The sequence below is a fragment of the Netta rufina genome, assembly GCF_964035555.1.
Source record: "Netta rufina genome assembly, chromosome: 17".
Taxonomy (NCBI): Eukaryota; Metazoa; Chordata; class Aves; order Anseriformes; family Anatidae; genus Netta; species Netta rufina.
The window spans coordinates 14,572,382-14,597,894 of record NC_140141.1 but is presented as its reverse complement, the minus strand read 5'-3'; the positions used below and the strand labels follow the sequence as shown (position 1 = coordinate 14,597,894).

The 25,513-nt window shown below is 42.5% G+C and overlaps 1 protein-coding gene across 10 annotated transcripts; it reads left to right on the top strand.

The window, feature by feature from the left end:
* The first annotated feature begins 434 nt into the window (after positions 1-434).
* GIT2 (GIT ArfGAP 2) lies at positions 435-25,135 on the top strand. 10 transcript variants are annotated; one of them, XM_084297541.1, is made up of 21 exons: positions 435-571; positions 3,123-3,256; positions 3,787-3,899; positions 4,263-4,368; positions 4,708-4,794; positions 4,944-5,074; positions 5,379-5,473; positions 6,120-6,165; positions 7,372-7,420; positions 7,822-7,894; positions 8,103-8,200; positions 8,489-8,600; positions 9,443-9,585; positions 10,346-10,495; positions 13,177-13,425; positions 14,367-14,456; positions 16,823-16,905; positions 16,995-17,177; positions 18,861-18,986; positions 21,511-21,574; positions 22,359-25,135. In XM_084297541.1, exons 1-21 carry the CDS (start codon positions 520-522, stop codon positions 22,569-22,571), a joined length of 2,397 nt encoding a protein of 798 aa, XP_084153667.1. In that variant the 5' UTR covers positions 435-519; the 3' UTR covers positions 22,572-25,135. The 10 variants fall into 10 exon arrangements, with proteins under 10 accessions (XP_084153667.1, XP_084153665.1, XP_084153671.1 ...); XM_084297539.1 differs by having other exon boundaries at positions 7,369-7,420; XM_084297545.1 differs by having other exon boundaries at positions 7,369-7,420; positions 18,861-19,015; positions 22,359-22,499.
* The last annotated feature ends 378 nt before the right edge of the window (positions 25,136-25,513 follow it).

Genomic DNA, 25,513 nt, shown 5'->3' with positions numbered 1-25,513 from the left:
AGAGGCAGGAGGATGTCGGCGCGCACCGGGTTCCTCTCCCCCCGCTTTAGGGAGGAGTTGGTTTCGCCCGGCCGGCCTGGTGTAGGATGGGGAGCGGGGGAGAGCCCGCCCTGAGGCGCCATTGTGGGTGAGGGCAACCGCGGGCACTGACGCCCCCCGACGCCATCTTGAGCCCGGGCAATGCCGGTGGCCGCCATGTTAGGTGAGGGCAAGGCTTCCTGCAGGCTCCCCCTTCCTCCAGTCGTCCCGCCGACCTTCTCCGCATCCGCCTCTCCCTAATCCTCACCTTTCCTTCTACCACCCCGCCCGCCCTCGCTGCGCGCTGCCACCACCAAACCTAGCAACGCCTCCCCCCCTCCCCCTTAACGCCAGCAACCAAGATGGCGGCTCCGCCCCTCCCCTCACCCCGCGCGTGCGCGCTGCGGCTCGGCCCGGCCCGGCCCGGCTCGGCTCGGCTCGGCGCGGAGCGGAGCGGGGGCCCCGTGAGCGCGGCAGGAAGCGGCGGCCCCGCGGGGCGCCATGGCCAAACGGCTGCGGAGCAGCGAGCTGTGCGCCGACTGCAGCGCCCAGGGTGCGCCGGGGGGCACCGGGAGGCACCGGGAGAGGGGCTGGGGGGCACCGGGAGGCACCGGGAGAGGGGCCGGGGGGCACCGGGGGGCACCGGGGGGTGTTGGAGGGGGCCGCGGGGCTGCCGGTGACAGGGGCGGGCTGAGGGTTGGGGGGGTCCCGGGGTCTCCACAGCGCTGTGGGCACCCGGAGCTGCGTTATTCCGCCTCTTTTCCTCCTTTTTTTTTGTGTCACGAAGCCGATCGTGCCTCGCTCGCGGAGCCCGGCGCTGCTTTGTGAGGTGCGGCCAGCGCTGGGTGCCCCCACCCCGGGGCTGAGGGGAGCTCAGGGGGATCCCGGCCCTGCAGCCCCGGGGCTTGCTCGGTTTGCACAAGAGCAGGGCTTGCGAAAGGCGGGCCGAGAGCCTCGTCCAGGCTGTGTGCTTGCAAGCCCCGCTGCTGCTGTGAGGCGCTGGCGTGGCCCCACGGCTGGGTTATTTTCATTTTGGATTTGCCAGGCTCCTCGGGGCTGTGCCAGGACCCGGCCCCCTCGCTGTGTTGTGTCGTGACATAACGGCACTGCCCGACAGCAGCTGGGCCGAGTGGAGAGCTCCCCAAAAGAGCTGAGTGACAATTGTCTCCGCAGAGAAACCTTGATCCTTTCTTTAGATAAAAGTCACCCTTCTCTCATAAAGCAGAGGGCGACGGGCCCTCGGGGAGCAGCTGTGGGTGCAGCAGCATCGGGGACCTGCAGGGACCACAACCTGTGAACCCACAGGAGCAGCAGCTGGCTGCTGCGGTAGCGGCTGCCCGCCTGCTGCTGCTTTGTTGCTGCTGTGAAGCACGAGCCGTGTTCTGGGCCGGGCGGTGATTTTACGTGAGCTCTTCTGGTCGTTTCCTATTCTCAGGCAGGAGCTCAGGCTGACGGCTCGGGCTGCCTGCACACACTTCCTGTTTTCAGTCACGCTGCCATGTTCCTGAAAGCAAACTTGGCCGAGCCTTTTAGCTTCTCCCCTGTTGTACTTTGCTATCAGCTTAGGCATATCTTGAGCGGCATCTCTTTCAAAAGAGGACTAAAACAGAGCCCAGCACGGACACTTCAGTGTAAACCTGAACTGTCAGTGGCCTGTACCTGCCAGCTCTGTAATGCTGCTCCCTTTCCATTGTACGAAACTGTATGAACTGAGTTGAGACTCCACAAATCTTTGTGCAATTTAATTAATAAAACACTTGGAATAAGCCAGTGTGACTTTGGGAACAGGTTGCAGCACTAAGCTTCCCAACGCTTTTTGATCTTCCCTGATCACGGTGTCAAATCTGCTGCCTCCCCATCACCCGGGCTTCTCAACCAGCCTGAGCTGCTCTCCGTCTTCTCAGCCCCCCAGAAGTTCTCAGTCCCCTTGCCAACTCTGCCTGCTGCCTCTCCCATCTTTCTATTTTTGCCTTATTTTTTTCCCCCATCCACGCTTCCAGTGGTGCTGGTTTGGTGCAGATTCTAGGCATACACACGGACTCTTTCATGAATGTTATTTCTTGTAAGCAGAATGCATGAGCTCCAACTACAAGCAAAGCCTCTGCTTTGTCTTCAAAAGAATTTTGAAGCCTCATTTCTGCTATGAAATGACCAGATGAACAGTAGCTTACTTTATTGTGGCTAAACGGCCAAGCTTTGGAGCCAGTTACGCTGAGAGAAACCTGCTGTTGACTGTTAGTCAGAACAGAGCAGTGAGGTTCAGCAGCAGCTTGTAACAAGTGACTGAAACAAGCAATGTAGTGGCTTTCAGAAGAGTCTTATTAGTTTATGAATGAGTGTATGGTGAGGTTGTCTGTAATAAAAAGGGACGAGACTCATTAGTCTGGAAGGCTGCCTCCAGTCTTAGGTTGTTAGGTTGGAGTTAGCACAGCTCATTTCATTGTTATTTTTCCCCCTCTTAGAAGTTAAAGTAGTTAAAATAATGGAGTGATTTAATAAGAAGGTTGCGTGCTTGTTGTTACTTTGTTTTTTTAATTAGATTAGATTTTTTTTTTTCTCTAAAACATGCATTTTAATTTGGCTCTGGGCTATGTGATAGTTATCATCTGTGAATAGGTGCTGCTTTCCCTCCTCAGCCCTGCTTCGAACAGGTTTGCCTGCATTGCCTTCCGCACACACACAGCATCAGCTCTGCTTAAAAACCACAAAGGCGATGAGATCTCATTTCGGGGATCCAGTAAATTTATTGCATGGGTTAGAGCAGGATTTTTATGATGCACAATTGCTTAGATGTATTCTGACACGGTGCAGGAGATCTCTCATCAGATACCAGGCTTGCGTGGTATTCAGTCAGCCTCAGACCTGTCTCTGGATTTGGAAGTAAGTAGAGTTTTTCAAAATGGATGAGATCTTCAACTCCTTTTTCTTCCTGGGATGTGCTGGATCTGAAGATCTGTCTTGCTACTCGGTTGTAACATTTACAGGCTCATGTAAAGACCAAGCAGTAAAGCTCAGGTTAGAATGCAGAGCTTCCTGTTTTGGTCTCTGTGTTTGAAGCAGAGTCGTATTGCCTTCCGTGTTGTAATAAAAGTATTCTTTTTCAGATCCTTGTTGGGCATCTATAAACAGGGGAATTCTGATTTGCGACGAGTGCTGCAGTGTTCATCGAAGTCTGGGGCGTCATATCTCTCAAGTGAGACATCTCAAGCACACACCATGGCCTCCAACATTGCTGCAGGTAGAGAGTAAAAATATGTCTTCCTTCATATAAATAAATATATGTAGTGTTTTTGTAGAATTTAAATTGCTAAGCGTTTGAGAGGGGCTGGTCGTTTGCTTTTTTTTTTTTTTTAGGGTAATCTTTTATTTCTCTTGTTTTTGCCGTGGAAGATCACTAAAATCAGAATTCTGTCTTTTAAATTTGATACCTTTGTTTTGGAAAGTGACCTTCAATTTTTCTTTCAGACTCCCATCGTGCATTTACTTCAATCTAATTTTTCAATATGTAGCAAGCCTCCCCTTTTGGTAGAGCTGCTGTTGTGATGAGTAGAGAATTTAAAGGGGGTTCTGATTGCATTCCATGCAATAACCTCCTAAACATGTGCCTGCTTCCGATATCCCAGTAGGTTATGGATGCTGGCACACAGAATAGGAATCCAAGTCAGCATGCTGCCTGCTTGAGAATAATTACAGCTATTTGATTAGTCAGTCTGTGCAGCCAGCAACAAAAATCCTGCGTTGACTGTTTATGTACGTTTTGGATTTCAGATGGTTGAAACACTGTACAATAATGGTGCTAACTCCATATGGGAACATTCATTGCTGGACCCTGCCTCTGTTATGAGTGGAAGGCGCAAAGCTAACCCGCAGGATAAAGTGCAGTAAGTGGAACATTACAGAATTCTTACGTTTGGAGAAGCATCATTATTTTAGTTAGCAGTGACAGAGGCAGCAAGGTATACGTGGGAACCTAAGTCTGCTTTGTTTCTGGAAGACAACAGGAGGAACAAAGTAGACATTTGTTCACTTTAATGTTTGTTCATACCTTCATGTTTGTAACAGAGGTATGCTCTGTATAGTTATGAAATCTGTACTTTCTTGTTTTCATAACGAAAACATTTCTCTAACTTTGCTCCTAGTAATGTGCAAAGGTCTAGTGCTCTCGAGAAAGGAAAATTGGTGTCATTTTGAAAGCACTAATATTTGTTTTCTTTCGGTTTTGTTGTTTGGGTTTCTCCTTGCAGTCCCAATAAAGCTGAATTCATTAGAGCTAAATATCAAATGTTAGCATTTGTTCATCGCCTGCCATGCCGTGAAGATGACAGTGTGACTGCCAAAGATCTTAGTAAGGTTAGTAGTTTTTTCTGGTAACATACAGAAGCTAGTTTGTGTGTAACAGAACACTGAAATCTGACTGAACTTAGTTGGTTTTGACTTAATAGTGCTGAATAGCAGCAATAATTGTGTAAACAAACACAGCTTGGCTTCATTCTGAAGCAACTTTTTTCTGTAATATATATAGCGAGAGATTCTTGACATGTAGATGGTCGAGAGGCATTGACTTAGGTTAAGGTGGAGAAAAACTGTTACACAAAACAACTGTAGCAAGAAATGTTGTGTAACTTTCTTAAGGGTAGCTGAATTACAGTTACTGCCCCTGTGTTAAGTCCAATTCTGTTTCTTTTTCAGCAACTCCATTCCAGTGTAAGGACAGGAAATCTGGAGACGTGTTTGCGATTACTCTCCTTAGGAGCTCAAGCCAACTTCTTTCATCCCGTATGAACGTGGTTTTTATTACTTTGATAAATGATCAGTTCTTACAGTTTGTAGGATTTATGCAAATTTCGGTTGATATATGTATTTTAATCTTATATTCAGAACTGAAGATAAAGTAGAGTGATGTGCTTTTTCTTAATAACTTGCAGGAGAAAGGAAATACTCCGCTCCACGTTGCTGCTAAGGCAGGACAGACTCTACAGGCAGAGTTATTAGCGGTTTATGGTGCTGATCCTGGCACACAAGATTCCAATGGAAAAACTCCTGTTGACTATGCAAGGTAGAAGGCTCGAGATATGTGATGTTTTTGTGTTAACTTATGATCAAAATTTGCATGATGATCCTGGTTAGATATGTTTCTGTCCTGAAAACAAGGAAAAGCTGTATGTATATGTAGTTTTTTACCCACTGAAACACTGCTGAAAATCCTGCTGCGAGTCTGTGCTGTGTCGATACACTCAAAGTGCTGTGTTCAACAGTGACTTGTACTGAATCTATTTCTCTGAGCAGTTTGGAATTTTTATGTGTCTCAAAATGAATAACATAACCTTTTTTTTTTTTTTTTGTATGCCTGTGTAAACCAGACAAGGTGGGCATCATGAACTGGCAGAGCGCCTGGTAGAAATTCAGTATGAACTCACTGACAGGTTAGCGTTCTATCTCTGTGGCAGGAAACCAGGTAAGTAGAAAAAACTGCACCTCAAGGTCTTTCACTGTTAGTTTAAACTGTGGTATATATTTGTTTCAGTGTTAGTTACACTTTTTATATCAATTTTAAATATTCTAACATTAAAAATTAAGTTCCTTTCTGGTTTTGTTTTGTTCTGTTTTTAACACAGAAGATTAGATGAGCACTGTTTAATTAAAAGGAATGAATTGCAGGGAAAATACAAGTTTGATAATGTTGTATAGTCTGCGGGAGATATTGTGGAAACTCTTCTAAGTAGTTTCTTCTAATTGAAATGTAAAAGCCAGGGAGTACCCAATTGAATGGAACCTCTTGAAAACATGCTTTGAAACTTTTAGCCAGTAAATACTATTAAGACACCTACATTAGAATTTTAATACAGTTTGTAAGACTTATTGTAATTTTATATAACACCAACAAGCTGTGGTAGGAACGTTCTTTTTGGGCTTGTTAGCTTCCTGTAATTGGAAACTGAGCGATCACCTGCAAGATACATGTAAACTATGTTTGCGTATATTCCTGGGTTTATCGTTATTATGTCTTTTAGTAAAACTGAGTACCAACTACCTATCCTGACAAAATTGAAAACTATAGTCCACTAACAGCCTATTAAAGTATGGTTTGTTTTCAACTCTAGAGCATAAAAATGGACAGCACTTTGTTATACCTCAGATGGCAGATAGGTAAGTTGCTGATTCTGTGGCATGTCTGAAAACATTTTAAAACAAATAAATAAAAAACAAAAGCCTAACAGTTAAATTTAGAACTGTCCTTTCCTCTGAAATAACTTCTAAGCTTGTTGTCATTTTTAACTTTTTAATGTGTGCTTTGTCAATCTTGGGGGTTTGTTTTTTTTCCCCTATAAAGAATATTGGAACTAAAAAAGGGAAAATTAAAGAAGTTTACAATGTTTTCTAAAATTCAGGAGGAAGATGAGGAACAGATTTTGTAAAACAGTGTAAGGACCCATTGAGTTAATTTCCTGATACAGCATTCTGAAACTAGTACTTGCAAAAAAGCTGAGTTTCTCTTTGACAGTGCTTGTACTTTTGGTCATCTGTGCTCTTAAGTTTTGACCATGATCATTTTAAATCTCCTTTTTATGAAAGATATCAAGTATTAACCATACGTTCATATTTTCCCTTTATTGCTCTGCAATTGGAAATTAGACGGCTGTAAGTAAACTGCTGTTCAGTTTATTGCTTGTAAAATTTCTACAAAAAACAGTAATAGAAATAAGACATTGAGTCTTTCCATCCATGTAGGTCAGGGAAGTCATCCCCTGGGTGATATAAACATGGACTCATAATTTGTCAGCTTCCTTATCTGTGGCTTTTATGATTAATTCTGTTAAACTGCAGCATTTTTGTAGTGTGCCTCATGCTGTAGGCTGGAAACTAGCAGAACAGATCATTGACTAATTGGTACAAATTGATGATGAGCATGGCTGTTATGCTGTAGTCATTTACCAGCCTGATGGTTCCCTGCCTGCTGTGTGGTCCAGTGGAACAAATCCTGTGTAATTCCTGGGGACACAAGTTTTGGTCAGAATCATCATGTTTTTCAGGTTCCCTACAGAAAGCATTTTACTGCTTTACAACTTGACTGCTCCTTGAGCTATGCAAATAGGTACTTATAATCTGAAGTATTGTTGGGATCCTTTTCGTTTAGATTTAAGTTTTTTACTTAGAAAAGATTAAGAATATGCTAATTAGAATACTAATAATACTGGAAAAGTTAATGTATTAAAAACTGTATAATAATACTAAAAGATTAAGGAGTATCAAATGAAAGATTTTAATCATTGAATTGTTGAAATGTGTAGAATTTATTTAAACAAGCGTTTAAATGCTGTAGATTTAATGATCACTTTTTTGTTTTCATAGCAGTCTAGATGTATCAGAACTTGCAAAAGCAGCTAAGAAGAAGCTTCAATCTGTAAGTATAACTTCAGTGTGATATGTAACACATCTTTGCCTTAATGTAGTAAACTCTGCACTTCATCCTTCAAGCTGGTTTCAGATACTATTAATTCCTGCATAAATAAGTGTCGTGCTGTTAGTAGTCATTTTAAATGCATAGGTAGCTAAAAGTAGATGTATTCCTGCACTGTGTTTTTGTGTGTCAGCAGTTGAGCACCAACACATACACCGTGCCAGCAGGACTGCTTGTTGCTTTGTATCTGCTTGATGGATAAATTTGCTGTGCAGGCTGAGAAGCAAGCAATTATATAGGCTGAAAAATAGAGAACTGAGTTGTACACCTGCATTCTAAATGTTATAGAGGTCTTAATATATTTAGTTTAATTTTGAGCTGTAATTATTGTCTTCTGCCCTTAGCTAAGCAACCACTTATTTGAAGAACTTGCCATGGATGTATATGATGAAGTCGACAGGAGGGAAACAGATGCAGGTGAATGAGGATTTCTGGAATGTGTATAAAATTTGAATTGTTACATTACATAAAAAATGCTGTTGCAAGCACATGTTCTGTTTAAAGTACTTTTATGTTCAGAAATTACTGATAACAGTAATTTCTTTGTCTATTGCATTGTCTGCAGGTGTGTGTTAATGTAAAAAAAAAAATAAATTTATTTTTTCCTCCCCTCTTCCCTGAGCAGTTTGGCTTGCTACTCAGAATCATAGCACGCTTGTGACAGAGACCACAGTGGTTCCTTTTCTTCCTGTAAATCCTGAATATTCCTCAACCAGGAATCAGGTATGTGATCTGAATACTATACAAATATTCTCATTTAATAGGCCAGTTGTTCTAAGTAATACTGCTTTACTGTGCTTCATTATTGCAGTAGAGTTGTGACTACTTCTAAAGAGGTTAAAATAGTTTCAGGTTACCCCTGTCACAGAGTTCTGCAGCTGTTTAGCTTAAATTGAACAGTCAATTCACTGTAACTGCTATAGTCTTTGTTTTACCTGGGAACTGTGTTGTTCGTCTAATACACGATATACTTAACATTTTTATTTTTTTAATTGTTACTCTGTAACTTAGGGAAGACAGAAACTGGCTCGATTTAATGCTCATGAATTTGCTACACTAGTTATAGATATTTTAAGTGATGCCAAACGAAGACAACAGGGGAATCCTGTCAGTGGTTCCAAAGGTAAGTTTGGGTTCTGTGTGCAATGTTGCAGTAATTTGATTGATATGATAGTATTATCTAGAAGTACTGTATCAATGAAGAGATTTATACTGTTTTTATATGATAACAAGAACTAAACAGGCACTTGAATAGCAAGCTAATGACAACATACGTTAGGCCTCCAAAATAATGGCCAAATATGTGAGATTTGTGCATTAAGGCTGATATTTATAATACAATTAAATCAAGTGAAATTCAGGAAAATCTTTTTATGATGGGTGTGATTTTATGATAATTTGGTTAAAAAAAAAATAATAATAATCCAGAAGACTCTTGAATAATTTGAGCAATACTTTTGTTTGGCAGCTAGAAAACTGTCAAAGTTCTAGATGCTGTTTCCTAGCTGCTATATACATACAGGACTTTTCTGTAATTGGGATGATTTAGAGCTTATTGTTAATTTTTCTAAAAGTGTTTTTCTTTCTTTCTTGAGCATGTTCGATATCAAAGAATGCCAACAACAAAGCTATAGTTCTAGCCATAAGTCTATTGGAGTAGTATTTGAACATTAGTCTTCTGTGTGGAGAGAAAATATTAAATATATATATATAAAGTCTTTTTTTAATTGAATTTTGTCATTCATTTGTCCAGTGTAGTCTGTTTTGTGCTTTTTGTCAGTTTTGGATGGTAATAATCCATACCTATTGGGTGGATCTAAATTAAGTTCTCTTCAACACGTCAAATGGCATTGGTCTTCTGTTGTTTCTTTGGTCAAATTTTTATTTTTTTTTTAATTATTTTTATGCACTTCCATTTGTTCTCCAAACTTACCAGTACATTTTAAAATGAATTTTGATTAACAGAAAATGTGGAACTAATACTCAAATCCATAAGCAATCAACATAGCAGTGAAAGTCAGGATAATGACCAGCCTGATTACGATAGTGTTGCTTCAGATGAAGATACAGATCTGGAAACAAATGCAGCTAAATCTAACAGACAGAAGGTGGGTCTGAGGTATTTATACACATACCAAATTTTATTCATAAAGGTAATCTGAAGTCAGTCTTTCCCATTGGAAGGGAATTTAACACACATAAATGATCAGAGAGCCAATGTTTTAATATTCATCTTCATTTTGGAATCATGCCTTAGTCTGTGTAGTTTCTAACAAAATTAGATGTTGTGACTCAATGAATTTGTACTGTAAAGAAAATGCTTCTTTAGAAAAGTAAACTATGCCACTGTGCGTGTCTGGGGATGTAGAGACCTAGCTGCACAGATGAAATACTTAGATCTCCTGAAACACTCTTATTCAGTGATTCCAGGTATTTCACAAACACTTACTTCTTCCCTCTGAAGAAGTATTCAGAGCAGTCCAACAATAACTGAATGTTTTAAACCCTTCCTGAAAATAATGCAGCGTGGTGAAAAAGGGGCAGCAAATCCTAGTATTTCTGGTTCTATCTTACATGGTAACATACCCACTGTACACTTGGTGATCCATCTTTTATGGCTTTCAAGTTCCTTATTGTGTATTTAAACAAAAACCCTTATGAAACAGTATTGTTTCACTGTTTGAATTAACTGAGACAAATGTTTTTGTGCACAGGGGAGCTAAGAGCTTATTGATACCAAATTTATTTTATATTGGCGTAAAATGATTTGAATGTATGAATCTTACTGAAAGGTATGTGAAAAGCTGTTGAAATCTCATTGTCTTGTTTTCTTTTAGTAGTCTCAGAGTTTTCTCTTACTGTTTATAGAGTCTGGATTCAGACTTGTCAGATGGACCAGTGACTGCCCAGGAATATATGCAAGTTAAAAATGCATTGGTGGCTTCTGAGGTAAAGATTCAGCAGTTAATGAAAGTGAACATCAACTTGAGCGATGAGCTGAGAGTCATGCAGAAAAAGGTAAGAAGCACCATAATGTAACGTCTTCATCTAACGATGTGTTATCAGTTAACTGTAATGAAATTGCTGAAGCTGAAGATGCAATAACCTAATATTAGTACAGGGAGAAAACTTTTTAAATGGAGCCATTTTAGAATTGGATATGAGACTACGAATGTGTGCGTGTAGCACATGCTTTGAATTTTTTTTTGATTTTTTTGATTTTGTGGAGATGATAATAGTCTATGTAGTTCACTTTGACGAAAGTTTTCCAACTGATGAGGCAGTTATTGCAAATCTGGTGTACTTGGGCTGTCTTGCTTCAAGATGAGCAGTTTCTGATAACCAGGAAGCAAGCAATAGCACACACATTGTGTGTGCACTTGTGTATATAGGTAAATACTGCACTTAAAACTTTTCCAGTGTGCAGGTTATCATTTAGTGAGCCTGGCTGGAATGAGAGGAAAGTAAATTTCTAGTCCAAATTGACAGTAGGTAAGACTCTGAAATAAGGCAATAAATGATGATGTTTTTTGTATAAAAGGAGACTTGCTTGCATTTGAATCTGGGGGAAATGGTGCATAAGGAATATACTGATAAACCTGATTACTGTTTTAAACCTTTGCTGTGGGTTTTGTCTAGATGAGCGTAAGGTAGAAGTATCTCACTTATTATATGAGTTTCTATGGGCAGGTAGTCTTATGCAAACAGCAAACTGAAGGTTTTTGCTAAAATTCTGAATGTAAAGCTCCAAAAACACAATTTGGAAGCTAGACCTTCTAATCCATATTTATGTAAGTCAACAATTTGTTGAATGCTCTGCCAGTTTTCTGATAAATATTGTTGTTATTATTTGTAACTGAAAATGATCAGTAATAAAACAATGCAAACATAGATAAAACCACTTTTTTTTTTTTCCACTCAGCGGAGTAAGGCATCTGAGGCCCCTCTAATTCAGCAGATGCAGATATCCTCATCTGTTTGCTGCCATCCTTTTGTTGCAAATGTGTTCAGCCCTTGAGATCTATTGGAATGTTGAATACAGGGAGGAACCCAGGAGATCTCCAAGTATTTCCTTTTCTTTTAGCAGCCTGTACTGATCAAGGACTTTTTTATCACTCAGATAAACTGAGTTTCTTGAAGCAGATTTAATCTACGCATAGGGAAGAAAATATGGCTTATGAAGTAATGACTCCTCAGTGTATTTATGTGGCGTGGCAAAAGAAATCATTGGTCTGCTGCAGCAGAACTTGTTTGAAAGACAGCGCAGCCAGGGCTCGCTCATTTTGAAGATGCTGCACTGGTTTTATGTCCTGATGATGTATGTAGCTAGGGGACTTGCTTACGTTAATGCTTGGTGGCTCTGGATTAGCGCAGAAGTATTGCAGCAGTGTGCCTTCGTGGAACGCAGGGTAGGGAGGAGTGCTAACAGCTGTATTAGCTCTGAGCTGCTGGGAGCTTCTGTGCCATGCGGGAATTCTCTGCTGGGATATTTGTGGCAAGACATCAATGTCGTTGTTCTTCTTCAGCAATTTTCATGGAATAGATGGCATTCAAGAGTCTTTTTTTTAGGTTGAGGTCTTGGTCTGGGTTTACGTGAGCTGTTGGTTTAAATTGCAGCAAAAGCAGGTTGAAAAATGTGACAGAAGTTAGGAAAAAGGAAACTACAAATTTGACCTATTTAATTGCTTTAATGTCAAGCTTTAAAGAAGTAGCTTGGCTCCTCGCTGATCTTCAGATCTGAAGATATGGGGCATCTGACTACAGAGCACGCAAAATGTGCATTGGGAAGAGCATAAATTATCTTGATAAGAGTCTGTATGTTTGATTTAGGGTACTGGGAAGTGCTCTAGGCAAAATAGGATTGTTGTGATAGAGAGAATGTTCTTGAGGTTTCATGAAAGTAGAAATATACAATTTCCTGTTTAAAGGCCATCCTCGGTTTGAAATACCGGTTTGAATATCCAGCATCTTGTTGGGGAATTGCTGATAGCTATTTTTTACATCTTTTCTTTGTGATGTGTTAATATAGCAAACTTACTCTGAGTAACTCCACAATAAACAGACTTGTTGCATTTTTACTATCCATCAAATACCTAAAATAAAAAAAGCTTTAAATTATTTCTCATTGGCTTCTTAGAAAGCAGTAGCTGATACTTTATTTTCATAAGCTAAACTCTCCTCTTGCTTTGCAGAGCAGGCTCTGATTTTCTTTGCGCTGTCTCTGGTGTCTACGCTATAGTTTTGGCATTTTCAGATTTCGTGGGCCTTATGTTAAAGTCCTCTTTTAAATTCTTGTGTTGACTGCTGGAACGGATCACCTTGCTTGAAAGAACGGTTTTGTTGGCAGTCCTTCCCCACGCATCCTCATTGTGTTACGTGATTTACGTGCCAGGACAGCCAGGCTGGAAGAAACAGATTGTGTGTGTTTTTAACTACAACAGCCAATTTTAAGATCCAATTTGACTTGTGTCCCAGCAAAAAAAAATGCTGGAAATCAACACATAAATATTTTCCAGATCTGCAACGTAGATTCTGTGCTTGTACTAAACAAATCAAGTAGATTTTAAAAAATAAATCAACCGCCAGCTACTGGAAGCTGGGTTTGCTGGTAAAGCAGACAAGCGTGTATTGTGTAGTCAGTTTGCTTTTGACGCTTGCTATTAGACAAACAAAGTCCCACTGCTAAACATTTCTTTCAGCTTCAAACGCTACAGAGTGAGAATACCAACCTCAGAAGACAGGCCACAACCAATATATATCAGGTCCAAAGTGGTTCTGACTACACAGACCCTACCAACAATTCTTCTTTAAAGCGACGACCATCTGCACGGGGTAGCAGACCCATGTCCATGTATGAGACTGGATCAGGTCAGAAACCCTACCTCCCCATGGGAGAGGTCCCATACCCAGAAGAAAGCATAACAAGACTGCAGCCTTTTCCTCCACATGTAAGTAAAACCGCTGATGCTTCTGCATTTCTCCTGATGTTCAGCTTTTCTGTCTCTTCCACCTGTGCTCACTTACCAAAGCTGCTCAACTGTCTGCTTTGGAGTGAATTTGAAGTGTAAGAATTGTTACTGTTTGCTGTATTAACATGTCTGCAGGAGCTTGATGTGTAGAAAAGTAAAACCTGTAACGATACTGGAATATGTGAACTGGAGCTTTTGGCTTCTGCTCAGCTCTTTCTGTTAATGACAGTATACATGCCAAATATCAATGTGTGGCTGTTTGAAAGCCATGAGGGGGAAAATAGCATTCCGAGAAGGTGGGTATAGTTCCTAGATTTCTTTCTTGATATATACAGGCATATGACAATTTGTGGAACTCTAGAGTGACCTTTTAAAACAAAATAAAACCGGAGCCAACTTATCAACTAGACAACCAGTTTCTTAATCTGAGCTTGGAACTGGATACTGAAGATGTTTTAGATCTGTTAGTTGAACAAATTATTCCGGGTTAGTATTTTTCTTAATTGTTTTGAAATGTGGGTAGAGGCGGTGGTTCTGAAGCACTGATCTGTTTTGTGGTGTTTGGTTAATTTGGAATTGTGGTGAATGTATTTTGTTCTCTGGAATTTTGAACCTCTGGAATATCCATATTAGAACTGCTCAGGCAGATTATAAGCAGCCTGGCCTGGTGGGAGGGGGATTGGAACTGGTGATCATTAAGGTCCCTTCCAACCCAAACTGTTCTAGGGTTCTGTTATTACCATGAAGCCAAATGTATTCGGAAAGAATTAAGTCCTCACAGGCTCAGCTAAGTTCTCAAAGCCATTCTTGCTTTATGTCATCTCCGTGGTTTTAAAAATGTTCCTTTATTTCCGTTAAGCATTATTTGTGTTTTGTTTTTTTTTGGTTTTCCCGAGTGTTTTTCTCTTTCCCATTTTTAGATCGGGAGGAGTGCGTTTGTGACCTCCTCTTCATCTCTACCTTCCTTCCCCTCCACGCTTTCCTGGTCAAGGGATGAAAGCACACGAAGGGTTAAGTACCTTCCCAATTGGTCTTTGCCTGGAGGAGGTGGCACTCTCCCCACAAGGCTTCTGCCCCTGTCCTCTCCCTTTTATGCTGATAATCTTCATGCTTGCATGAAGCAGTATTTCATCACTTTCCGTTTCTTCTGCAACGTGCTGCGGACACTTGCCTTTCTCTAAACTTCACAGCGGCTAAAATCTTCAGCATTTAACACCACGCACAGTGACTCCAAATCACTCGTTCAACTGTGTAACAGTGAGAACGGCCAGAAGACAACTTGGTTGCTGCTTGGGAAGTAATTTGGCAAGCACTCACTGATATTTCACAAGCCGATGTGTAACCCTTCCTCCTGACTAAAATGCACTGCATGAGGCACATGTATGTCCTAACTTTAAAGCCTGCTTTCTTTGGGGGCTGTCAGTCTGCATCAATCCACATCGATACTGATGGGACCCGTTTATTTTACAGGTATTCGGTAGTTTGTTTGAAGCGTGCTCTTTAAGCATCCAAGCAGATAATTATTCAGTTATCTGAACCAACAGTTCATTCGTTCGGTGGTGGCCAGCCTGTGTTCTGCTGACCCTAACAGAGGAAAAGACTGAGTGGCACGGGTGTTGGTTTTAGCAAGGCTACTTTCAGGTCGAGATGAAAAACTTTGAGAGTGTATAAAGGGATTTATATTGGTGTTCCATCAGGATCTACAAAACCTTATTGTTAGTGCTAGAGCTAACAAAACCCCTTGACTTTACGAAAAAAAAAAGTTGCCAAGAAATGTGAAATGCATTCTGTGAGCTCTTGTTGTTCCGAAGACAGTCTTTGCTGCAGCCTCATATGTGAACTGTTAGTTGTTTGAAGAAGCCTCATCCAATTTCTTAAGCTTTTAAAAACCATTTTGCTCTTTTTTGTAATGGAACATTCAAACCTACTCTTACTCCAACTGCTAGAAGGAAGCATAAATGCCACCTTGCGTAAGGACATGGTTAGCACAGCTAGCAAGGCGAACAGTTTGGTAGACTAGTCTGTGCCAGCTTCTTTGTACTCTTTTTTTACTTCTTAGTAAGACTTAACTGCTTTTGAAAAGGTCTTCCAAGAAAAGCTCTCTCTTTCCCCTGCTGTCCGTGTGGTTAACGCAGCGCAATCGGTGCCGTCTCGTTCCATTTCTTCGGCAAATTTGACAACATAATACTGAACGTTTCAGAACCAGTCTGGGTTTAATGTTGGATGGTAATGCTTAATTAAGATTCCCTTTGTCTTAACTGGAGAGTTCCTGTAAAGCTCCAGGTCTGGCAGCTCAGTGGGGATGGCAAGGGGCCCTTTGTGGTGCGCGGTGCCCGTGAGTGGGGCAGGAGCCGATGCCGGGGCTGAGCTGTGTGTGGTGCCACTGATGTGGTGCTCCTGTAGCTGGATGAGCAGTAGCAGCACTTCTGACAAGTTCTGCAGCTTCTGAGACCGTAGCAGGCAGATGTGTGGGGATCCCAGGGCCTGGCCGAGGGTGGGAACGGCCTCGGGGCTTCAGAGTCTGCGTGAGATGGGCCTGACAGCTGGTGTTCGTAGCGTGAACCCGGGATGTGCTGCCAGGGTATAAAATATCCAAGAAGTTGGAGAAGGGATCCTAGCTAGCTGTGAATTTCCAAGTGTGCTTTGGACCCCCGTCATGGTGTACTTAGCCAGGGCATGTGGTGTGAAAGGGAGAGCAGGGAAATACGGGGCTGGGCTCAGGGCCTCCACCCTCCGTTCTGCAGTGTGCCCCAGCTCTGGTTGCTCTGACCCCTCTGTGGTGGGCATCCTGCCACGCCTGGTTGGGCCACCACTCGGTCCAGCATCCCAAATTCAGTCCGGCCTCCCTCTCCGTGCTGGGCTTCAACCCATTTCAGCCTCCCATGCTCAGTTCCACTCTGTGCCTGCTGCGGGCCTTCTGCTCTTGTTCTGGCTCCCCTGCTGCGCTGGGCCTCCCACTTTGGTTTGGCTCCCCGCTCTCTGGTGGGCCTCCCACTCACTTTTCAGCCTCCCACTTTGTGGTGGTTTTGCCCTCTCTGCTTGGCCTCCCCGCCGGCCCTGGTGCACGCCTGGCATTTCAGCAGCAGGAGAAGGAGCTCGTGCTGTGACCGCCTGTCCTGCCCCGCTGAGCCAGGCCCTCGCTTGGGGCATGGTGGGACTGTGCTGTGCAGCAGCGTACAGGGTGTCGGGGCCTCGGGTACAGCAGGGAGGAGCTGGCTGCAGGAGCCTGGCAGGGGGCAGCAAGGTGCACTGGGCTCCCGACCAGCAGCTGGAGCAGAGCAACCCCCAAAGATGGGGCAGAGGGGTGCTGGGTGCTGGCACAGCTCGGGGCTCTCCTTTCACGCACAATGCTGAAATAAATCTGTATTTCTTGCAGGCCTCGAAGCTGGAGAAGCAGAGCAGCGTGTCGGAGAGCGACTACGATAACCCCACTGCCCCTCTGGAGCTGGAGGAGACAGGGTAGGTGTGGAGAGCTGTCAGAGGACAGGGAGTTACGTGGTGGTGAAGTCCTGTGCTGCAGGGCCAACCTCAGCTTTGTCCGTTTGCAGGTCGGGCAGGAAGGGACGGCAAAGGAGCATCATTTGGCAGGGGGAGGGATCCATCCCCGAGGACACCGACACAGCCCCCAGCTCCAGTTTGCCCAGTACAGAAGATGTGATTCGGAAAACTGAGCAGATCACTAAGAATATTCAGGAGCTGCTGCGAGCGGCACAGGAGAACAAGCATGACAGGTAAGGCGTGAGTGCAAAGAGCTCTGGAGTTTGAGAAAATGAAGAAAATTCTTCCACCAGCCGTGTTAATGCTGCAGATCCTGATTTCACAGGCATGAAGCGTGTAGGTCTGTGGTATTCTCTAGTGTACTGGAGGACGTGGGATGAGCAGGGGTGCGTGACCAGTGCAGGTGGTGGAAGCACGTGCTCCTGTCCAAAAAGCCAGCACAGCCCCCTGCAAGTGGGTTTGGGCTGCAGCGCTGCCTGTCCCCTGCCTGCCCTGCCAAAACTGGTTCAGGGACTGGGAGCGATGGGGAACAAGGTGATTGTGAATTCCTGCTGCAGAAGGCAAGTGTTGTTTAAGATGAAAATCAAGTGAGTATTTCAGAGAAATTGACATTAAGTGGAATTTTGGGCCTTCAGACTGTAGTGTCCTTGGGTAAGGACACCCTGTGGAAGGGTGATAGTAATACTGAGGCTTGTTTCAGGAATAAACCTGTAAAGCAGGGAGAACTTTTGACTTTCCTACTAAGAAGTTAGTACAGTGAATGTACAAGCAAAAGTTATTTTGAATTACTGAGTTTAGTCACAGGCGTAGCTTGGTAAGCAGACTTGGTCATCAGGTAACATGCAGCTCCAGCTCCCTCAGGGAACTTCTGGCCCAGTCAAACAATTAATTTCCAGAACAAACGTGAGCAAGTAGAAGTGGTAGTCACAGCCTGGTCATCAGGTAGTGCTCCTGCACAGCTTTTGTAAAGGACTGTAAATAATAGTTAGGTCTGAGCACGTTTTAGGCCTGGAACAGTTTTGGTCTCCAGAAAAACCAAACTTGCCAACACGTCTGCCTGCAGTCCTGAGTGCTGCGCCCATCCTTGCCTGTGAGAAGCAGCTGATGATTTTTGTTAAGCCCTTGCTTCCTGCCTTGCTGAGAGAAGTGCACAACAATGGGGCCACTCTTGTGCTGTGTTTTTTCCTTCTGGTACTTTTCTATTTTTAGAAGGGCCAGTGTGTGGCCTTTCCTTCTCACGCTGAATGGCGAGATGCAACGTGTTTGTGCTGAGCTCCCTGCCCTTGTCCCTAACCTCTGCCACAGCAGTGCAGTGTTGCTTGATTCTCACAGATCATAACGAGAAGCAACAGTGAGAGAAGTTTTAAATGACTTTGGTTTTTATATATGTCACAGTTTACAGTATTTGAATAATAATGAAAAGTCGTTGAAAGAAACAGGGCAGTGTACCTAACTTTTAGCTGTTAAATTGCATAGATAGCTATCAAAGCTGTGCTCTTTTTTGTGTGTTCTGTGCCATGTGTAGGAAAGTGCGGTGTTTGCCAGTACTTAAATGAGTGTAATCTTCACTGAACTGTGAAGCTGTTGTTCTTTGTTTTCCTGTTCCCTGGCTTTGTCTCTGGGGGCTGAGAATTGCTCAGCATGCGGCAGGCAGGAGATGGAGTGGGTTTGTTCCACCATTCCCTTCCTGCAATAGGGGAACACTTCCTTAACAAACTTAGATACCCTGTGAAGTAATAACATAGCTTCCAAACTAGTGCTGAGAATGTTGTAGATAAAAATCACACGCTGCATAGATAACCAGGCAGTAATAAAGTGACGCAAGCATATAATCTATTAATGAAACGCCTTCTTCCCTTTTCTATTTTTTTCTTGCTTTCTTCTGTTCCTTTTCCTGTGCTCACCTGGCCGAGCAGACCATTAGAGCGTGCGAGCATGCTCAAGCTCAGACACAGCCTCGGCTGCTTCAGCACGCTGGTTCCCTGGGCCGAGAGAGCTCCCCTGCAGCCTCTGACCATCCAGCAGCCCGGCCCTGCCTCCTGGTACTCTGGCCTCTGTCCCTGCCTCCCAGGCACAGTGTCCTTTCTCTTACTCTCTGCTGCCTTTTTCCCTCACACACCATCTGCACAGGGGTCGTTAAAGGCTATGCACGAAATGCTTCCGATGATAAGGAAACTGCAAAGAATATCCAGCACAGGTAGTTACGAGCCCTGGTGCTGCCAGCTCAGTTGAAGCTCCCGTTACTGATTTAACAGGGAGCAGAATCACAGCCTGGCATTGTAGCTGTCTCTAGTTAAGAGATTCTCCCATCTCTGTTCTACCTGTTGTCCACCAAGACAAATTATGGCAATAACTTCTCAGCACGCAGCATTCCTCAACCTCAAAAGGTCTTCAACTTTTTATACAGCTGACATGCTGAACGATAACATAATTTGTGCCTCGAATCAATTAAAAAGAAAAAATTATTTAACCAGTGCCTTCAAAATAAAAATAAAATAAAAATAAAATGTAAGTGAAACATTTTTCTAAAACAGAACTTCCCAAACTTTAACTCCAGGTGTTATTACCAGTGATAAATATCAGAAATGGAGGAAGAGGTTGCCACCAGTTACTGGTAACGATGGATTCTCCTTTCTGACTCGTCACTACTGTAATATCCTCCCGATGTCTTACTGGAATTTGTGCAAATGCATTGCATGTATCAGGTTATTTCACGAGCTTTCTTATTTCACAAGTGTTCCAACTATACAACACAGCCATTCCTCCAAGACATGCAATAAACTTTGCAGCTAACCTAGAGAACTGGAGATATGTTGTGAACTATGCATCATTAATCTTTGGTCAGGTGGTTCTTAGGGGTTTATCTGCCTTGTTGCCTTGTTATTGCAGAGTTTAATCATCAAACTGGCTTTTTTATGATGCAAAGTGCTGTTCGGTGTGGCTTGCAGGAAACAAATTAAGAACAAATTAATTTTTAACTCACTGGCAGAAAGGAATTTACAACAAACTTGAAAGATTTCCCTCCGCTTTCAGGTTATTTGGAAGGACTCAGGTGATTTGAGACATACAGAAATACACCTTTTTTTTTTTTTTTTTTTTTTTTTTCTTTTTTTTAGCAATTTTCCTGCATTGCCAAAATGACCCCAGTGTGTTGCTTCCTTCTCAGTGTGTTGGTGACTGACCCATTTGCAAGATGACTGCATAAAATGACTGTGTGGGGTTTTGTTTTTTTTTTCTTGCTTGAAAGGGCAGTAATCTACCATAATCCACAGGTGCTGATTATTTTTCTTGAATGTGGTTGCTTTGTGATTTTTTGAGCTTCTTTTGCTCAAGACTGAACCATATTAATTAACTAATACTGAAATTGAGTCTTCGAAGCATAAAAACGAGTCTTTTGGCGTAATTTTGACAGACCACACTAACAGAACAGCTCACAGCAGCTTGCGGTAAATAGTTTTAAGATGTATTTTGAACGGGTATTACTAATTTTCATTTGGTATGCAAGTCCAAAGTGAAATCCATCAGGACTAATGGAATCCGCATTGTTTTAGTAGCTATCACTTACTAACTCAATAGCGTTACTGAATATTTAGCCTAAAACTTACGTGTTGTGGAAGTAGTTGGTAGCTAAGAGATGCATGTGTTTGGAAGGTGCTGTATGGGGATGGTGTGTTTATGTTTAGGGTGTTGAAATCACCCGAGAAGGCGTGGTGGCACCGCTAAGCTACCTGCATGGGATGGTTTACGTAAACTTTACCAAAAAAGCAAGGTAGGAATTCCGTCCTGGCAGTTGGGCATACCCCATTCTTAGGTTCATAACCTTCCAACCTGTGAGATGGAAAGGGAAATCGGTGCCCAGTGCTGCATTGCTGGCTTCAAATGATGGGGACTGGTCCAGGGATGGGAATCTTGGGGTCACAGTGTGACTTCAGCATGGATCTGCTGCAGACTGAAGCGTTCTTGCAGCCAAGCTGCTGGCCCTGGAGTGGCACGTTTGTTACAGACCAACAAACAGTCCGTTACAGTCCGTTGTGCACACACCAAACAGAACCAGTCGCGCAGCTTTCTGTAGAATTTAGAGACAAAAGCTGTAGCATTGGACTGGGGGAAGCGAGGAGGAGGAAATTTGAGTGTATGAATTAATGTGTAGTTAATATTCATAGATGTGTCTCCGTAATTGCTTACAAACTGAGGCCTCTTCTGACAGCGCTTGGCGTAATAGATGTGGACAGTTGTTCTTCAAACAAACTTTGATCAAAGAATAATGAAAACTGGAGAATTAATTTTGTATTATTTAAGTTCTTGTGTTTTCTGAAGTCAGTTCTATACAGACCTGTGCTGCGGTGTGCCAGGGAATGTGCTCGGTAAGGAGACACTGAGGATCGCAGCATTGTGTGTTGCCCCATCTACTTCAGTTGCCTGAAGCACAGCCTGCAAGGATATTTTTAGAATATGTATGGCTTTTTTGCTAACTCTGTTGTTTTTAGAATAATAGTCCCTGACAAGTGAAATTGAAGAGGGAAAGGGGTCTCCACACAACGAATAACACATTGCCTCTTTTTGCAGCTACATACCGTGCTCCGAGAGAATACATGTGGCAGTAACAGAAATGGCAGCCTTGTTCCCAAAAGTAAGTATCTTTCAGCATTAACATGGTTTTGGCCTCGTTCTTTGTTAGTATATTTACCTGCAGTAAATGAAAAGCAAGAGCTGCAGGAAAGGAGACAATGACTAGGGTTTTTGTGGGCTGGTTTGTTTCTGTGTTTTGGGCTGGTTTTTCTTTCAATCTTCCATCCTTGTGTTTATTCACATGCTAGTCAGGAAAGGTTAATTTGTGTATCCAGGCCCCTAATTTTACTCTTGGACTTTCAACTTGAGATGCATGCAGTTCCTCAGAAAGTGGAAGCTACTTGCCTCTAGTTTGAGGAGCCGTGTGGTTATACTGGACTTTTGCTGGGCCCTCAGGTTTTCCTTTGGATGCCATTGCTTGGTTTTTGTACATGTTCAAAGTCTTTTCTACCTCTATAAAAGTGACAGGGAAATCTCATGCCCTGTGTCTGTCTGAACTGTCTTCTACACACTATTGTGATGGCAGCCAGGACACGTGCTGGGTAGCAGAGAATGAGAAAAATTAGAGAACTTGTATAAGTAACTTTTTAAACGAGAGCAGGAAGCAGTATTCCTTGTTCACACCTGAGATTAAAAAGGAGAGATTGTGGGAACTCATTTCATCCACTCCTGCCCTGTCCCTGCAGCGATGGCTTATAACATCCTGTAGAGAAGTCTGTGTAGAAAGCAGAGCCCGAGCAGCAGCTGTCCCACACTAAAGAACACTCATCAACCTCTACTGGCTAATTACAAGTGATCCTAAAATGGTTCTGTTGTTCTGTCTGGTTCAAATTTTACTTTCCTAGAAACCCAAATCTGAACTGGTAAGGACTTCTTTGCGTCTGCTGACATCTAGTGCCTACAGACTCCAATCTGAGTGCAAAAAAACCCTTCCTGTGGAGACGTGCCCTACGACGGACATCCAGCTGGTTACACAGCAAGTCATCCAGTGCGCCTACGACATTGCCAAGGCTGCTAAACAGCTGGTTACCATCACAACCAAAGAGAACAACAACTGAGTCACTCTTGGCTTTTTAATCTTGTTTTTTAAAGGTTGAATTTCAAATATAGGTGTGGAACTATTCAAATTTTTATGAGGAAAACTAAAGGGGCAAGAAACTTTTTTTTAAACTCAGTATTATTTTTGCATGTTTTCTAACAATTTTAATGATTAATTTAACCCACTGCCTTATTTTGTGCCTGTGTTGCCAGTTTAGTTACCGTTAATAGCATGTTGCAAATAGCTATTGAGCCAATATCATGTACCAGCGGTGTTTCAAGCTCTTGCTAGATGTTTCCTTGAGGCCACGTTCTGCTTTCAGATATTGCTTGCAAAATCCCCACCAAAGTCAACTGCAGATATCGGGGGGCAGAATCTCGCCTCTGCTCTGTCCATCCTGGAGCCTCCCGCGCAGTGGTGCTGCTGACGGAGAAACGTGCAGTGAAACGGGCTGCGAAGGCTCCAGGCCCACACCTGCTGAGCAGCAGAAGGAAGCTCGTACTCCTGATCATGGAATACCAGCCACTATTACCTGTTCCCATATCAACTGTTGTGCAATAATAATGTTTTTAGTCTGCCGAGACAATAGTAGCTGTGGGCATCCGAGCTTATTACATGTAGCTATACAAGGTCTTTGTCACTTTACCTATTTTTGGAAGGAATTTCAATTTTAATAGTTATTTCTTTTAGTTGTCACTATGCCATTAATATATTATGTTTGATGTTACTTTAGGGCATTAGTGGTTAAAATATTATCCCTTGTTTCTGGTTTGGTATCTCATTCTTAAGTTTCCTACAGAATTTTACTGTCATCTTCAAGGCAACACCTTGTTTGCAGCAGCACTGATGCAATTTCTCTGAAGATTTGTGATAATTGAAAAGAAAAAAGTGCCAGTTAAAGGAAGCTGTGTCTGCCATAGCATATAACCTCTGTACCTCAACGTATCAATGTGAAAAGGTTTCTTCTATCCAGTAAGTATTTTGCAAAGCATTCAAAACTTTACAGCTATTTACTGAGTAACCCAAGCTAGGTTGCCTGTCAGAAAGGTAGATTGGTTACAGACATCCATGTGTGTTTCAGGTTTATCCATTCATAACAGTTTACAAAACTTTGAAAAATAGGCAAGTCCATAATTACAAAAATGAGAGCTCTTGGGGAGTCAAAACTCCATAGTTTTTGTCACCTCACATCCCATTTGGAAGCTTGTTGTGATTTCCAAGGAGCCTGCTGGGGCAGTTTAGCTGGTAGCCAGTTCAGGCAGTGTTTTATTTAAGAGCAAAGTTACAAAACTACAGCAGCTGTCACATGTCAGCAGCTGTTTGGAATATTCAGATAACCCCTTTTGACTCAAATGCTCCTGTGAGGACTATCTGCCATTCAACAAACAGGTCTACAGCATGGAGTCTACCAAAAGACACTTATGCTTCAAGGCTTCCTGGTAGAAAAACTGCTGTATTTAGGTTAACAGATGAAACCACTTTCAGCAGTTCCTTCTTGCAATCACACAGTGTTTGTATGCACATATAAACACTTAAGTGCCATAACATGCTTGGATTCTTGTGTTGAATGTAGCTCCATTTTCAGAGTAGTGTAAATTTGAAGGAGGGAAGGAATGGAGAGAGTAGATGACAATCCAGTACATTAATCTTCTTCATGGTAACTTTTTTTTTCTCCCTTCCTACACCTCTGAATCCTAGAACTGTCTCTAAACTCACAGGAATGCAGACAGGCTGGGATTGAAACTATAAAAGATTTATAAAACCTACTTCAAAATTATTCTGCTGGCAATTAAATACATTAAGAACAGGTTCCCAGAAGATTATCAAATTAATATCATTGAAAGGTAGCAGATGGTATTTTTAAATCTCTCAGGACACCATTGTTTGCTTTTCTTTAACATATCCTACCTGATTTTGAAGCAGGGTAGCACTGAGTTATGCTGTAGGTTTAAATTTGTGCCTGTACCAAAACAAAAGGACACTTCAATAGCTACAAGCCCTCGTTCTAGCTAGGCTAGCTCCAGGTTTTTTAAAAACAATCATTTATCTTGGTGGAAGGCCTAGCTTTAAAAAAAAAAAAAAAAAAAAGGCCACCTGTAATTGATTTTCCATTCTGGTAAATTCTGCTCTCTGAGCAAACATTTGTTCTAGACTGGTCATTGCCATACCCCGTTAGTGCTCCAGAACCCCAGTGCACATAATGTGGGATGTGCAATTTTCTGATGCCATCAGTGAAACAGAAGCAGTCTGAGCAAACACTTACGTGTTCTGCCAGATCTCGTCACCAAGGCAGTGTTACAAAGCCAGCTGAGGAACTAAAGAGTAGCAGGGTAACCCCCAAACCGCACAGCATTGCGGGTCAAAAGATTTGTAATACCCAAATAACAAAACTGTGTTTTTTTCTTTTATGACATCTCCGTCCCCCACCCCACAAACCAGAATTCCTCTCTTTACAAAATGCTGCATAGGAACAAATTTTTTTTTTTCCTTTTCTGAAACTTGTATTTATCAGTGTCATTCTGTCTGTACTATACTCTGACTTAATCTTTTGTTTACTGTATTACTATAAAATGCTAAAACCTTGTTAATGTGTAAAATTACTTGGGATTATTTGACTGCTGTTTTTGTAAAGAAAAGATCCTGAAAGAGTTGCTGTAGTTAAGTAAAGTCTGCAGTGCTCAAACAGAACGCATCTGTGTAACCTTCCTGTAGCACGGACTCACACTGTGACAGGTAGAACAGGACAGAGCCCAATGTGCCACACCTGCTTGAAGTGCTTGGCCTGATTTTAAGCTGCAGTTGCCTGTAGCAAGGAAGTAGCAAGTGCCATCAACTAAAACCCCTCTCCTTCTGTGCTTGTAGCAATTTGCTCATGTAAAGAAACTAACAGATGGTCAGCTTACGATTATTCATTATGAAACAAGTAAAAAAAAGTTTATTGAAGCCATCTACAGCTCCTAG